The 18,487-nt window shown below is 24.6% G+C and overlaps 1 protein-coding gene across 3 annotated transcripts in view; it reads left to right on the forward strand.

The window, feature by feature from the left end:
* Positions 1-18,487, forward strand: part of LOC112596987 — a 174,647-nt gene that overhangs the window by 123,105 nt on the left and 33,055 nt on the right. For all 3 annotated transcript variants that reach the window (XM_025342878.1, XM_025342879.1, XM_025342880.1), the window contains one exon: positions 17,253-17,436. In XM_025342878.1, coding sequence (XP_025198663.1) covers positions 17,253-17,436 — 184 coding nt within the window. The remainder of the gene's footprint in view (positions 1-17,252; positions 17,437-18,487) is intronic.

Here is an 18,487-nt window from a genome sequence, read left to right on the forward strand (position 1 = left end):
ATTCTGAGGTGGGGGTGCAGTCGTTTCGCCAGCACCCCCACAAAAAAACCCTTATAAATCCTGAAGGGTTGTAGCACAAACGATGAAACTCGGGCACAATCCAGCACAAACGTAGCACAAACGAAAGCCCTTGGTTTGAATTCGAAATTCTGAGGTGGGGGTGCAGTCGTTTCGCCAGCACCCCCAAAAGAAATCCCTTATAACTCCTGAAGGGTTGCAGCACAAACGATGAAATTCGAGCACAATCCAGCACAAACGTAGCACAAACGAAAGCCCTTGGTTTGAATCCGAAATTCGGAGGTGGGGGTGCCAGGGAAATACACCTTCTCCTATGCATACATTTTAATAATTCAGAAATCGTTGATATGCATTTTTGATCAAGAAACATTAATTTTATTAAATAAGTGTAATTATTAATATATTAAATATCTATAAAAATATTTGACCTTCAAATATCTATGAAGATTGAAAAAAAAAAACAAAATAATACTCATTTTTGGTCACTATTATCTATGTACACGGCATAAGTATTTACTTTAATATTTATAGAATGATTCACACAAAACACTACGTAACATAATACGATGGACGCGAACAATTATTGTTATAATTTAATTGTGTGTATGCCTATAATTATTATTATTATCATGATTATTATGTGTGTTATGCACTTCAGGGCTTTTATGGACGTACATTATTTTCATGTATGTTTGTGTATATTCATCAATGACTACTTATTTATTATCCTACTTATCATAAGTAATAAAAACTTACAATATACAGTATTAACAGCATTTCATTATTTTAAAGGTATAAACATAGAGGTACCTGCATAGTTTAATGTATGCGTATACACACAATCATGTAGAAACTGTAGGAGTAATTTTTCGGTTTTTAAATGTATCGGAAAACTAAAAAACCGCAAAACAGATAAAACAAAAATGCATAATAAACACGTATGATCAGGTATTATATAAAACTACTAATTATAACTCAGTTAACAGAAATCTAGTCGAATTTTACGATATAAAAGGGTTCTGTTCTTTTTATTTTGGCTGTGTTTTATACACTCTTATCAAATCGTCCTTCGTTTTAAAAATATTTGTTACATTTTTCGTGAAAATCAACAATGTTCCACTGAATTATACTTATACATTATTTAAGGAACCATGTTTAGATAAATTTTAAAATACCTCATGTTCTCGAGACATCAAATGTCTACTTAACTTAGGGCATGTATAATGTTATACATGATGACGTATTTGTTGTACAATTATAATATTTGCTACAACTTAAAGTTGTTCTGCAAGATTGTTTTTCATTTTAATTTTCCTATATAACTCATCAAATGTTGTGTGTTAATTTAAAATTAAGATTATTTATATAATTCAATGAAATAATTAAACTTACTGATAAAAAATAATTACCCACGAAGCTCTTAGACTAATCTTGCGGAGCACTAGGGCTCTACGGAATACATTTTGAGAACCACTGATTTAGATATACTTACTTTATAATTATTGTATATTATGCCAAAATTCATATATATATATATATATATATATTGTAGGGGTGGTTAAACATGATAGAAATTAGTTATTTTCAATTATGTTTATGTCATGTATACGACAGTAGAGTTACAGATGATGTGACTATTTTTGAAATGGAATGGGACTAACGGAAATATTTCTATAGACCGTTGCATCACAATCGAATATACCTACTCACCGATTGAGTTTGCTGGAGTGTAAATAATCATTACAAAGAACAAATACATTTCAGAATATGTGCAAAACTAAAGACACATACAAATTGAATTTTTTTATTCAAATATTTATTATTGTTCTTGTAAATAATGCCCATAACTGCTACCTACGCACATCCTGCGGTATACCATGCGCCATTGCAATATTCTACAGAATAATATTTTTATTTCGCAACATTTTTAATAGACAATAAAATACAAAAAATACTATTCAGTCAAATATAATTGTTTTACTTATATAATAAATTGTAGTTGTATATTATGTATGAATGTTATGCTAGTTGTAAGTACCCTTGCGAGATTTAAACAATTCTATTATAATAACGGTGTACCTAACGTTAACTTATATAATTCATGTTTAACAACGTACACAAAATTACACAACATGCATGTGTTGTATAAATATATGTATTTTATTTTATTTAACCCATTTACCTCTCCAGATAAAATATATTATTTTATCTATGTCACTGCTTGTTATAATTAACGTTGTCTTAATATTTGAATAATTTATCAAATTATTTCTAAAAGTTTTAAATTTTAATTGAACAGGAAGTTCCAAGTAATGACCAAAACATTTCTAAATAAAAATTGAACAATTATAGTGTTTTGTGGTAAAACTTACAAAATAAATACAAACTACAATTTTAGTTTACATTTCACAATGTTTTCTTGATTTAGTTGTTTAAAATATAATACCATTTTTGTCTTAATTTAATATCACAATTTTCTTGATGACTAATTTTTGCTCTTGAAATACACGCCCACGCCTATATATATTATTAAAATAATACATTATTTTACGACATTCGATTAATGGGCAACAAATTAAACATGATACGTATAGTTTCGTAGATATTTATTTAGTTTTTGAAGACTTAAAGAAAACCATCTAGAAACATTAAAACGCCAGAAAGGTCAAAAAATATAAGATACACTGGAAAAATAATGGTTTTATCTCGTGTGAATTGCGGCTGGATAAAACGAGATTTTGGTTATAAGCCAATTGCGTATATATATTCCATGCAGCAGATTTTCAGGAAAACGCAGAAAAATATTTCAATTGTAAATATATACTTGAATATCAGATCGCATATCTTGCCAGTAAAAAATAATTTTCAATAAAATTAAAAATAAACAAAATCATTATAATAGTTTAAAATTATTATTAAATTTAAATTCAAATACGGCTTCGCTTAATTTTGATCCATTCATTATACAGATGATTTAAAGTCAATGTAATTTATTTTGATTATGAAACAGTATGGTTACAAAGAGTCTATAATAATCGTAATGATAAATATCGTAGAAGAATCAAACCTAGTTTTATATAAGTCATGTAGAAGCATGCCGCCAATATTAGCATTGATATATTACGTAAAAACGTTTAAATAATGAAACAACGGTTTGTTGTTTGACTGATCACTAAAAAATAATACAATCGTATACCTAATATAATATAATAGTTAGGCCAAACTGATACCATTTATTATATTAAATATTTATTTAATGTTATAAATTATAATATAGATAAGATTGTAAAATACAAATATGCAATTCAATATATGCGAACAATACAGACAAAAGATAAATATCAAATAAATTAAAGATTTTGATAAAAATGTTATTGTTTTTACATTATTATTGTTGAGTTTTTGTTTTTTCTGTAATACCGTAATGAAATAATAATAATATTTGACTTTGTAATACAAACATTCTTTTATAATATTACTACAGTCTTTTTTTTTTTTTTTTTTTTTTTACCAAAACAATTGTTTAAATTGAATTCTTTTAATTTTTTTTTGTTGAATAAACTATAAAGTCAAACAAAATTTATCATATTGCCTTTGAATTTTTTGACTGAAAATAAATTTAATTTTAAGAAGAATAATTTATTAGCCAAAAAAGGTTTTACACAATACATTTATAACACATGAAAACATTATAAAATAAAAAAAATAATAATACAGAAATAAAATTGCCTAATTCACCACTAAGGTAGGATCTCCTACCTACTAGAAATTGACTAATCATCTATACATATCGGGTTTTCACATTTTTACATACATCAATCATAACAAATAATTGAAGTTTAATAGTTAATTTTGTGCATTTTAAAGGTTAAATTATATATATACATGTCCCATTTTAAGTATTGGTTAATGATACCAAGATATTTAATACTTTTTGTTTTATCGATCATTTAACACAACTCATTATTTGTACTACAGTTTGTTTAATGATCGTTTTTTCTTTTTTTGTATTTTCACTGATTTAAAAATATTTTTATAACTAAGCATGCATTTTTATTAAAACATTTTCTTAAATATTAAGAGTCTAAATAGTAATTACAATTAATTCTCAATAGATTTCTAAAATATATATTTATATTAAAGATTAAAGGATATTTTTGATTGAACTTTGTATAATTAATAGTAAAAATTAAATAGGTATTATAAAGTATTAAGTCCTCAGTTGAATATTATATTTATTATAAAATATTACAATTGTTGATACATAATATTGTTATTTTAATAAATTCAATTTTTTAATATAACTACTTCTAATTTTAGACAAAACATCCATTTTTAAACGGAATATGCAATAATATTTTTTAATATCATAAAATCAATTAAATTTTCTTTGGACTAGTCAATAATGTGTACTTAAGATTTCAGTACCTCAGGTACGATATTAATTAGTAACTACTCCGCTGAGCCAATAAACCTAGTTATTTTGTGTTGCTAGATAAAAAAAGGAATAACTCAAATATTAGCTTTCAATATTATTTCAAAAATATTTGAAAGAAGCAAAAACAATTAATGCCTGAAAATATTGGTTTCATGAATTGCAATATAAAAAACTTATTTCTAAACTGAAAAATGCAAAATAGTATTACGAAGAAGAAATATTTAAATATTGTCTTGGAAACATACATTAAAATAAAGCATTATATCTAATTCAATATGTTATAGAAGATACCTATCTAAAAATAAATTATCTTTTTCGATTAGTGATAATTGGTATTTAAATTTGTGATGTATTAATTGATAATAAAATTATAATATTGTGTATTTATAATGAAATGTTAAAATTTTATAATACAATATTAATTTCCGTAAAAAAATCGGTTTTTAAACACGACAATTTGTTATTGCTTTACAATTAGTGACACTATATACTATTTACTAGTCACTACTATCTTTTGTTGAAATAAACTGAGGGAAATAAGTGTTAAATAATAGGTATTTGTATCAAGTCCGTTTATATTTTATAATTATGCAATTTCATTAATTATTTAAGATAAGTATTAGTATAAAAAAATACGAATTAAATGTCGATAAATCATACTTAAAAATAATATTTTGTTATATTTGAGTTATATAATCGTAACAATATTACCCGAATTCTTAAAATAATAAAATATTCCAACATTTCATAAATATTTTAATATATAAATGGTCTGATCCATTTTAAAATTAACGAAGTCATATTAACAAAGTTATTTTAATAATTCTGTATAAATTTGAAAATAAATCATATAAAAAATGTCTACTTAAATACAGAAGTTTTAAAATAAAATTATTTAAAATATCATTAAGACACACTCTTTATTTCATTTATATATTGTATTTTATATTTTAAATTTATAACACATATATCATCACTTGAAAAAAAAATCACCTGTAATAAAAATACAATATTTTTTTATTAATATTAAAAACACCATGCACTTTTTTCAAGTAAACATTAGGTATTTAGTTTCTAAAAAGTAAATATTAAAGTATATATTATTATAAATTTCTTCAGTAAGAATCCTTTGAAGATTCTTTTAAATTATTAAATAAAATTTTGTCCTAAGAGAACTATGTCATATATTTTATTATAAATATGCCTTAGAGTAGATAAAAGTACTGTAATGGATGTGTTAAATTTGAATTTGATATTAAATCATTTTAAAAACAATACCTCAGAGGATATTTTATTAAATATTTATATTATTGTTATTAATTTATTTTTCTAATAATAATTATTAACATGATATTTTTGACAAAAACAAATCGAATAATATTATTTCATTTAATACTACTATAACTATTATTACCTGTTAATATTGTTGTACCGTATTGACTGGTGTGAATAGATTCAACGATTATGATATGAAAAAATTACTAAAAATCAATCTAACTATTTTAAAAATTTAATTTGTAATATAAATGACAATATTCACTGTAAAAAAAAATTTTAGATACTGAAAATATCTGAAAATTGTATTATTTAATATTAGATTATTAAAGTTCTATAGTTCGTAAAAATGGCCCAAGAATAATGATAATTAATACTAAATTAAATATTACATAGCTACATTTTTTAATTTCATTTAAAATCATTATTAATAACTACAATTTTCATCAGTTCATAAATATTAATAACTCAGAAACTACTTCTTTGACTTTGAATTTAGGTTCATACAAATGTTTAAAAAAAAAAAAAAATCTACTTGATAATTTATTTATGGTGTTATTTAATAAAATATGTTCTAAAAACTTTTTACATGAACATCCATAGAATAATACTCATTAAAAGTAAAAAAAAAAAATACTTGAAAATATAATCATTACGTATATACTTAGACATTCAAAAAACCAGTATTGAATCAAATGGTTTAAGGGTGGAGAGAGTGATAATTTCTAGTGAATCTCTCTGTATAATATATTATAGCCGACTTCATAGATGATCGTACACCACGGATGATTGTTAATACATCGGCAAGTGACATATTATATATGGTTCTTGGTCACACGATTTTGCGGTTCGGTAGGTAACGGAGTGTTTCGGCAAAACGAATAGAATAAACGTCAAACGCCACTACGGTATATAGGTGTGTGAATGTAGGTCTTATGTATATACAAAATAATACACACACACACACACACATACACAGTATGCCGGTAAACCACATTTGTGGTCAGATATATAACTGCAGTGTTAGGCACAAGGTCAACATTGTGAAAGAGTGTCGAATACCGAAAGTTGTCTATACACAGACACATATGTTTACGTTATTTTATAATCATAATATATTATATATTAGTCTACTAAGACACTAAGTGTAGTTTAGTAAAATGACACTACTATAAAATATTATAATATTATTGTGTACTTTGTAATTTATATGTTATATAGGTATTAAAAAAAGAAAAATTTGTGGTGGGGTAGACTATCAGATTGCCATTTACCTCTCTATATAGGTAGTTGTAACCAGTGGTATACTCGTATTATACATTTATACTATTCACATTAATTACAATAGATATAATACACTTATTACGCATAATGTATAATAAAATTACTGTTATACACTCTGTCAATCCCTTGACACGAGTCCTTTTTGAAATAGTCACTTTGGATAGATCGAATGTGCTGCTAATGTTTATGTAATTCTTTAGGTTAGGTTAGATTAGATATTTTATGTAGAATAAAATATGTAAAAATAATTTAGACTCGTAGTCTAGGGTTGCCAAATTTTAAAACCACCAAATCGGGACATCTTATTGAATAATCTTCTTTTTTTTTAGTCTTAAGTTTAGTCCTCTTAATCGGGATAAAATTAATGACCAGCCGGAACATAGGGATATGCTGTTAAAACCGGGACGAATGGCAAGCCTATGGTAGTCTGAGACTCGAAAATTTAAAACAATTAGTGGAATTTTTACCACGTTGAATATTATAACATATATTATATTCCAATGTAATATTTGGATATACTGTATTTTAAATTGAAATTAATGTTTTAATTATTTTCAAAAGGCAGTTTTAATTTTTTTTTTTTTTAGAACATTAAAAAAAAAGCTTAACCTGTAATGCAGGAAATTATATTTTGCACCAATTTCTGTATTTTTAATTTGTGCCATCAATAGGTTCAGTAATTTTATTTATACGTAAGTACAGGTTTACATCTATAATTACAATTAGCTTATGTAGAATTTTACTTCATGTACATTTCAATAATTTTCTAGAAATATATTATATTTATTAAAATTAATTTAGTTAATGATTGATTTAAAATATATATATTAAGAAGTTAAAAAATTATTTATTATCTTTAAGTGTTGCAAATAAAAAAGTGTGTAGATACGAGATTCGTAAATTAGATCGTATAGTTTTATGTTGACCAAATTATCAAGTTTAATTTTTTTTTTTTGCATTAATTACACATTCCTTGCGATATATTCACTGAAATAATTACTTCACTTAATTTTTTCATGAGTTACCACAAGCTATATGTTTTTAACTAGGTATATATGTTAAAACTGAGTTAAATTGAAAACCGAAACCATTGACTTTGATCGATTATATCTCCGAAAATGGCACGTGCGCGCGCAGTTTATTTTATTCAATAGACCAAGCATTAAATTTTTGATGTATATAGATATCGTCGTGTTACCCGAAGAAACCATACAATTCATTACATATATCATGTTTTATATGCGTCTTTCTTTTTTTTTTTTTTTTTAAAGGTTTTTTCAGTATATTTTTTAAGTTTCAACTTTTAATACAAATTCGTCAAAATAAAAATAATCATTTCGACCATAATGTTATGTACTGTTTATAATGTAAGAAATTATAAAGAAACATTGAAATACTGATTACAAGTTATACAAATTTTATACGTTAATTTTAAACATTTTTCTTAGTAAACTTATCAAAACAGTAAAATATACAAAAAAATATATTTATAGGTATATACTTATTTAATCTTATGAGTATACTCACAAATCATATTTGTAAATTAGAATTTGTTTAAATTGGAAATATAAAAATAAAAATACAATTTTGGCTTCTTTAGTTTTATTTTGCGAAGGTGTACGAAAGAAGTTTAACCTATTAACTCCGGGGGCGGCAGTAATCGAGGTCAAAACGAAATAGACTACGATTCACGTACGTTTTTAACTCAACAAAAATATTAAGTACAAGTCCACGCGTGTACATACATTTGTGTTAAGATGATTATTCAATGTATACCATGTATATATTTTATTTTATATGATATTACACTATTACACAGTACACACTCATGAAGCATGTATTATTATTTTTAAATTTTTATGCAACGCGATTAATAATTTTGGAGAACATTTACCAATTGCGATTGATAATTTTAGGGAACATAATATAATAATATTGCATTATACATTATGTACATTATCAGGTATACAGGTGAAAACGGTCAAAACAAAAACAAAATTAATCAAACGATTGAGTACGTCTTGCCCTTTTGGCCGAATGATTGAAAACATTTAAAATTCACAAAAAAAATTACCGTTGACTCAAAAACTAATAGGATTGACATCAAATTTACGTACAATTACGCTACTATATCATTTAATTTACAATTCAACATGTTGTATTTTTTTTTTTTTTTTTTTTTTTTTTTTAATTTAAAATTTAAATGTAACAAAAAGTAATAGTAATTTATAGCATTAAAATAATTTATAATAAATATAAATAAATAAAGTATACAATAACAGCATTCAGACTGTAAAAACTATTCAAAGTCATAGTCATAAATATTCTAATAATTATAATTATATAGAAAATATAATAACTTGTTATAAGTTACCTATAAATCAATACTTCGATGTTGGAACATGAAAGCCAACACACATTATTTTAAATACTTTGATAAATGAACTGATTTTTTTTTAAATTAAGTATATGTATTTTGTCTTTTCTTTTTCGAAAATTCTTTTGTTTTTTCATCGTTCTATCATAATGTATTAATGCTTAAAGCGAAATTTTAACTTCTTAGTTTCTAAAAAATTGTAGATTAAAAAACAATTTAAGTTATCTTCGTAGGTCTTATATGTATTTTGAAATTTATGTTCGCTATTTATACAGATAAGTACTAAATATCGTGCTCAATCATTCCATTAAGTATAACAACGCTGAAAAAAAATTTACTGACATCAATCGTATAACTGAAAAATCAGTTCTAGATCATATTATACAAGTGATATATAATCATCTATATCATTTGTATACATTATTTATTAATTTTGAAAAATATTTTTTATTAGTGAACCATACTATTTTATTTATATTTGGATTTACTAACACTGAATAAAAACAAAATGCAAATAAATTATTATGATGTTATTAAAAAATAAGTATTCAGTATTGTACTCGTATTATACAATATTAATTTAATATGATATAAAACGCCATGTACACAATATTATATTTTAATTCTACTCAAATATTTTTATGTTCATATGCTTTGTTCAATTAATTAGAAATAATAAAAATATTAGATAAATGTTTTTGATTTAGTAACAATTCAAAAAAATAATTATTTAAAATACATTTTTACATTTATATAAATAATAATGTATTTACTTGTTTTAGAAGTTTAATTCAAACAATTAGAGTTATTTATAAAGTCATGAAAACTTTAACTAAATCATAAAGTTTCAACTCATTAATGATATATTTTAGAATTATACAAGACAATACTTTTTTCAAAAATTTGATATTAATTTTTTATGCAAAAATTAAAAACAATTAAAAATATATTATCTTTATTTCAATTGTTCTATATAATTATAATATTAATCTTATAATATCTTATCACAAAATCGGGAAAATCCATTGTTTTATTTTACTAAGTTGTGTTGCTCTGTGTGTGGTGAACCATGGAATATTGGAATTTTAGTTTTATTGAACAGTGAAATCTCATGGGTTCTCTTTCAACATAAAAAAAAAATTAAATAATTAATTTACAGTTGAATTAATTTTTACTCATAAAAATTGAATTATATTTATATCAACTATAGAAAAAAAAAATTAAACCATACTTTCCTAAAACCATATATTAAACTAAAAATTATACAATTTTTATATTATTAAAGAGATAAAAAATCTTATAAGATATTAATCGTTATGTTTTTTTCAATTTAACACATTGGCCATTGTGTTAGTTAATTCATTATAATTATGCTTTAAGTTATGTTAATTATTGAGCAAAAATAATCTATTAAGCATCATAAATTTTAGATATTATTATTTATTTATTTTTTATAAATTAATAATTTCCATTAAACTGGATAAATTTCTAATAAAATACAACTATGATATACTTAATAAAAAAAATTAAAAACTACACCAAAAACTAAATTAGGTATTTACATAATTTATTCGATATAATATATTAAAAAAAAATGTAAATAGTGTAGTTATTTGTACTTAATATTGGTGCTGTAAGATTAAAAATATACAAAAAATTAAATACATTAACTTTCCACAAATTAAATCAAGGCAACGCCTTTTCTGATAAAATTATTATAATATTATTAAAAGAATACCTATAAATAATCCATAATTTGTTAAACAATAATAGTTTGATTACGTATAATAACTCCATTCAATACTACATATCATGAAGTTATCATAAGCCTGTAATTAGTTTTATATACCGAATATTAGTGTTAAGTTATGTGTTTAATTCGTTATTAAAACTATTTGAAGTATTTAATGATTAATGCGACAGATCCGCCAAAGTATTTAATTTAAATATTTAATATATTTTTTGCGATTTAAAGAACACGGATAACGTAAAAACAACAAAAAAAATAAAATAACCTCACACATAATATCATCGGCGTTGTGGTTACAATTTTAAAATAAATATTGGTATAATATTATCAAGCGGTATTCCTGGCATTCGTAAGAAGTGCTTATGTATTTTAAATCAGGTGATAATACGTTATAAAACTCTACGTATCATTGTACTATATAAAGTTCATTGTATTATAACGACAATATAGAACGCCTTTGATTGTTTGACTGATATTTTAAAAATATAATTATATAAAAATAAGAAAATAAGAAAAAAAATAGCTAAAACTTGAATAATTGGTCTAAAGGTCTTGGGGATTCTTTTTTCATATAAAAATGCTGTAAAATAAGATTATCTACTGGATACAAATATTAAATTCATATTATTACCTTTGTCCTGATCTTCAGAGGGCTCTCGAGATCGTGTATTTGAGAATTTTATCAAGTATACCGTATAATAAAAATTGTACACAAACTATAATATCAATATGAAATATATAACAATCATACACTTGACTTGCAGTTGTTTAAACATATTTAATATATTGAGCTTACGTAAAGTGATATAATACAAATTAAGAACTCTAAACACGTGAATCCAAATAAATACAACACCGATTTAATTCAAGTCAGTTTTAAGTCTAGTTGTTGCTTGTAGAATCTGGTTTTGAGAGGTATTGATAATATATCTGGTGCGCATGCACTGGCGAAAAAGACGACATAGTCATGCTAACTGGAGTGTAGCTGATGACTTTATTAAAATCCTCTTCACTTACAAGAAATTGTGGTTTTTCCCATGGCAGAGATCCTTATTCGACTAACTTTTGCCTTTAGCGGCACATAAGAAAGTCTGTCACGCCACAAAATACGTGACAATGTCTACAGGACATTACAATATAAATCGTCCTTTTCATCAGTGATATGGATTTATATTAGAAATTACCGTTATCTGCTCGTGACAACCTGACTGTTATTTATTTATTATTTTTAAGTTGTTATACAATGGCATGTGAGCATATCATTATAATATATCTCATATTTGCTAAGATGTGTTTCATAGCGTTCATCGCAGACCACAAGTAGTGATGGTACGTCGTCGCATTCATTTTAGTGTTTATATAATATGTATATATGTATATATAGGTATGTATGTCTGCATTTATATTGTATGTATATGCTTGTTGGTATATAGTGTTTACATATTCAATTTTTCTATTTGCACCCTATAATTGCGTTACATGTCATGTCGAAACAACTGTGTAAATATTGATTTTTTTTTTTTTGCTCTTGCAGGACGCTAGATAAAATCTGTTGCAGTGATAATAGTTATTTTAAGGGTCACCGCGTGGATAATATACTATTTAGTTTGTTTTAATCATTAGTGCGATTTCAATTTTTGTCGTTTATACATTATCCAAAAAATATAAATACACGAAAAAACTAATAGATGACTACAATATGATACACCATAACTTCAATGTTTGACCATTCAAAAGTGTTACAGCTGACGTTATGAGTGTTACATACCTAACCGTGTTAAAGACATATTTTAATCGTGATATTATTTTATTAACAGAATAGGAAAGAACAGTTAATTTTTTTGATTGGCGAATAGTATAAATCATTAAAAGAGAAAGTTATTAACTTAATGGTATGAATTCTAAAATATAATGAACCAAACGTTCAAATGTTCCAAGTACAGTTTTATTATTTTTTCTTCTATTTGTGAATGAGTTGCATAGAAGTTTCTTATAGTATTATTTCCAAAGTGGCATACAGAAGAATATACAATAACAAATATAAATAAATTTAACACCATTGTAATATAATCAATATACACTTCGTTCAACTTAAATTCAAAAAGATTTGGCATATATCAAATAGAAATCTTAAGGGTATTACAAAAGTAAATTTAAAAAAGGAATAAAAGTAAAATAATAAGATAATCTCATGAAAAGAAAACTTTTAATTTAAAATACGCAGTGTTAATAATTAAATAATCACTGATTTGAGTGTACGGGATTTTAACTAATAAAAAAGGAAGTATTTTTATCAAAATTTTATACTATTAAATCAAGTTAATTTTATAACTCTTAAGAGGGTAAAATTTGATTTTTATAAGCTTTTAATATAAACTAAAATAAATTTTTAACTAAACAAACATAATTATATAAATAACTCTATAGATTTACTAAACGAGGAAAAAACATTTATTTATAAATACATTAACTATTGTATATTTATGATTAATAAAGAGGTTTAGTCAGGTGGGAATTTTACCGTAAAATTTATTTTTGGTAAATTTACCTGTACATTTTAAGTAAATTTTTAATGATGTATACGTAATACTTTTGTGGTTTTTAAACTTAATACGAACTTCATAACATTTTTATAACAAAACTAACCAATGTATGGTACATTACCCCTTGGCCCTTACTAAAATTAATATTATATTTATATACCTATGTATTATAATTTATAAGTATTGTGAATAAATTATGTGAACTTTAAATTATTTTAAATTAGGAAAAAATAATAAAAAATAACCAGTTTATAACTATAAATATATTTATACTTATTCTTATTAATAAAATGTAATTTTACTGGTTAAAGTGTAATTCATAAAATTCATCATCACTTAAAATATTATATTTATCTAATAAGTTAAATCTTCTTCTGTTGTATTTTCACTAACATCTTCATCTACAATCGCATGAAAAAAATTAAAAAGTGTAGTCACTCAATTTTTGAATGGTAAAAAATATTTACTGGGTAAAAAAAATATCGGTAAAATTTACCAGGTAATTTACTGAGCTTCCATCTCTAGTTCAGAGTATCTCTAGAGCAACAAAATTTATAAATAACAATGTTTATAATTAAAACACACTTAATATGAATTATTAGGGTGATCGTTTTCAAATGTCAATAAAATCTCTAGAATTCAGAATTTAAACAATTTTTTTCACATCAATTACTTTCAAAATATAATAAAAAAAAAAAAAACTAAATCTAATAGTAATATTATTGTTGTTATAATTATTATAGTGTTTTTTTAAACTACTTAAATGATTCGAATTTTTTAGTTTGATGAAAAACTTTTAAAGTTATTATTATAAAAATAAAATTTGTTTCATTTAATATTATTAATGTAATTCAATAATAAATTATACATTTCAAAATTTAACTATAATAATTTATTATTACAATATATACGTAGTATTGTCTTATAGATAAAAGAAATATTATTTAATAAAATACAGCAACCAATCAATATTGGTTTTCAAAAATGATTTAGTTCTAATCATGATGTTTGATTATAACAAGATCATACTTAAGGTAACTTAATACCCTAAAGACTGTACACTAAAGCAAACAGTTTCTAATCAATATTCAAACCATATTGTTTAACTAAATTATAGTATGAAATTTGAAATAATTGTTAGATTATAATATTTATTATGTTTTTATTCCCGGAATTCATATATATATTGTATAAACTATAAGGAAATGTTTATAGTTTTCAAATATATAAGAGGAAGTTCATGCAAAAAAAAAAATCAATTAGATAAAAGGAAGTCAGAGTAAATTCGTTTTTTCTCTCTGACCAACGTGCAGCATAGACCCATGACATATTTTTATCCTGCAAAATTAATCTTGTGTTGGTTGTTAGCTTTATGAGAGTGATTTGACCTAATTTCAAAATTTCAGTGTTTCTATATGGAGAAATTAAATTAAATTAAATTAATAAATAAAAATTGTTTGAACATTATTAACCATTGTGTTACTATAGTTTTTTAATATGTATTTCAATATAGTTATGAATATGTCAAATTGAATAATTTAAAAATTTTCATATATTGCAAAGAAACTAGAATATAACATAATAGCAATCTAAAAACATATAATTGTTTTAACTTTAAGTGTGATGATAGATAAATTCCGTTCTAATATTAAATCTATAATATTACAGAATATTGTTTCATCTAAATGAAATTTTGATATACAATGCATGGACAAAAAAAAAAAAGAAATATAGTGCGCTGATATTAAAAAAAAAAAACATTTTAAGATCTATTCTTATTTTTTAGTGATATTACAAATTCTATGTGGAGCCCATCGCGGTGTCGCACGTATACAATGTGTATTTTAAATTCTAAGCGCTAACTCCAATGATTTGTGTGTGTATGCGTGTTTTTATGCAACTACCATGACCTTTTTGGGCAATAAAAATGGTTCAATCTTTAACCCTGATGGTGGTATCTGCTAACAAATTGGATTTAGTTGATACTATTATTTCAAAACAATCAAGAAAAACAAAAAAAAAAAAAAAAAAATTATGGGAAATTAAGGATGTTTTCTCAACAATAGTTTTTAATTGAAAAGATTTAATTTTATTGTTATGATTCAAACATAAATAAATTAAACATTTAACAATTTCACTAAATATTTTATTTATTTGTTTTATATTATTAATGATGGATTTTTATTTCTCAGTTAATCATCTCACGTTTATTTTACTACATTTTTACAAGATTTTATATGAGTGTAGTTGTATAAGATAAAAGGCACACACTTAAAGCCATTTATATTTTTAAATAAATGTTTGAAGTTCAAATATAAATTATAATGGATAATCGAACAAATAATAATGATTGATCCACAGATGATTTATGATATTTCATAATATTTAAAAAAATATTATATATTATTCGAAGTAATTTGCAACAATATTTATCTTACACTTAAATTATCAGTAAAACTAAAATCAAATGTAGTAATTATTCCTTTTTGATAATAAATTATCAAGATTACAAATTATGTTCAACTCATTAGACGTTATTAGCAACACATAAACCCGGATTTTACTTTTTGAAATTTTAAAGCGCCTTTGTATTACGTTGCACACCGTATGAAACGACAAATCTTTTGAGAGCGCACCACACTAATGATTATTGGTTACTAATAATACTGAAACATAATAACGTCCGTAGCAAAGCCTACATTACACTTACACACAACTATACAGTAGATAGATAGGTAGTATGTACCTATTATAAGGGTCAGAGTAGGTAATTTAAAATTAATTATTCCATAAAATGTATGAAATTATATAATACTTACGTTTAAAACTTGACTGTCTTATACATTTTTTATAAACGTCGCAAATTTAATATAATATTACATTGACTTGAAGTTATCATAATATTATATTGCGATGCTTATAAATTATTCAGTATATTATATTTGGATCATCATTGACTATATTATATCAACAAAGTGGGCGTTATGTATTAATTAGTCAAAACTTTTTTTTTTTACTTTTTTACAAACTTGTAACGAATTCATTGTAATAAGTACAAATAACTTAATTTATTTATCAGTTTAAAAAATGTAAAATATATTTATATCCCTCAGTCAATAATTTATTTGACAAAAACGTGTAATATTGCCTAAACGCCCTAAACCAAGATAGCTAGTGTCTAAGAATAAGTTATAGTACATTAAATTGTAATTAAAAAAAAAAAACACAAAGTTAGGTTATAATTAGGTGATAATTTAAAAAAATAATAATTTGACTTCTTTAACTGAGTTGAGTTGATAATTTTGTCCACATTAACTATAAACTTTTGTAGTGAAAAAGGTTTTATTTTTTGCAGCTTATTTCTCAAAATCGATTTTAAAATTAATCATGGTTAATTTTACTTTTATCAACATATCCACTCGTGTATAAATATCGTATATCGATCTTATTGCATACTTTTTGTTGTCGTTGGCACTTAAAATAGTGTCCATAGCTTATAGTTATTAATTTTTACATGATACAATTATATTATAACAACTAACGAAACACATTGTCGGTTTGTTTCAGTGTGCAACGTCACAATAAAAGCCGATATGTTATTGGCCCGTTCAAATTCGACGTTCGGCCAGATCAAATCTCCCGCACTTTCAGGCCCGAATTATTGCTGGTACACGCTGGACCCCGGGTACGGCAAACGCGTGGAACTACAAGTGTACAGACTCCTCAAAACTGGCCATTTCAACGGTTCCAGGCAAGTAACTTACACGCGACTGTTGCCCACCACAAATCACCGGCCAGTTTGCCGATAAAACGAAAATTATTATTATTGTGACGCGTGGTATAATCGATCAATACAATCTTTTTACTTTTATACACTACTTGATATTCAATACCTCGTATGATCATACCAAAAACCGTGTTAATTTATACTAAACACTACTACTATAGACGATGATTCTTCACCAAGCGCATTTTTCATTTAATGATGAATGTGTTTAAATTCTGATTTTTCTAATTTTTAAATATGCTTAAAGACCATATTTTCATATTCTTGACATATATTGTGTGTACTACGTAAGAACGTAAGAAGTTACTCGTGGCACCACAGAGATCTGTTTTTTAATTGAGAATTCCCATGGACCTATTACTCATAGAACACAAAGTTAATTAACTCAAAAACTACTCGTTCGAATTTCGGTTATGTTACATCAAAATTTTCAGGAACATTATACATTAATTAATTTACGGTAAAAAACTAGATAAGAGGTGTTTTCATTTTATAAACAAAAGTTTTTGTTGCAAAGAAACGCCTTTCGCGTACTTTAAAAAAAATCTCGAGAATATGAATATACAGTATAAATTGTAAATAGTGAATATTTAAAAATTTCAAAAATCAGAAAACTAATCAAGTCATTATACTATGAAAAAAATGTGGGTTAATATAATATATAGGTACTCGGTAAATCACCCTGTATACGGGTTCACGAGCAGTTCGTGAGGGTAAGTGTGACACATTACAAGAACACGCTCATCTAAAGTCATATAGGTTTTATTTATGATACGGCGACGAGAAACAAAACGAATTCGTGCGACTGAAACGTTGAAACACAATAATAACACTAAGGGAGATTGACTAGACGAGAGTTTGCTTACGTAGGTCTTGACAAATGAATCAGGGTTCCCCGGGAGTAGTTCGGTGCGAATAAAACGTTTGGGATGAGAGTGGATGTCAAGGTTTTAGTATCAAAAAGGAACGGCAGTATAGGGTAGCACGCAGGGTCCTACGGTAAAAACAAAACGGA

Source organism: Melanaphis sacchari, unplaced genomic scaffold (genome assembly GCF_002803265.2).
Source record: "Melanaphis sacchari strain LSU unplaced genomic scaffold, SCAv2.0 Contig36_pilon_pilon, whole genome shotgun sequence".
Classification (NCBI taxonomy): Eukaryota; Metazoa; Arthropoda; class Insecta; order Hemiptera; family Aphididae; genus Melanaphis; species Melanaphis sacchari.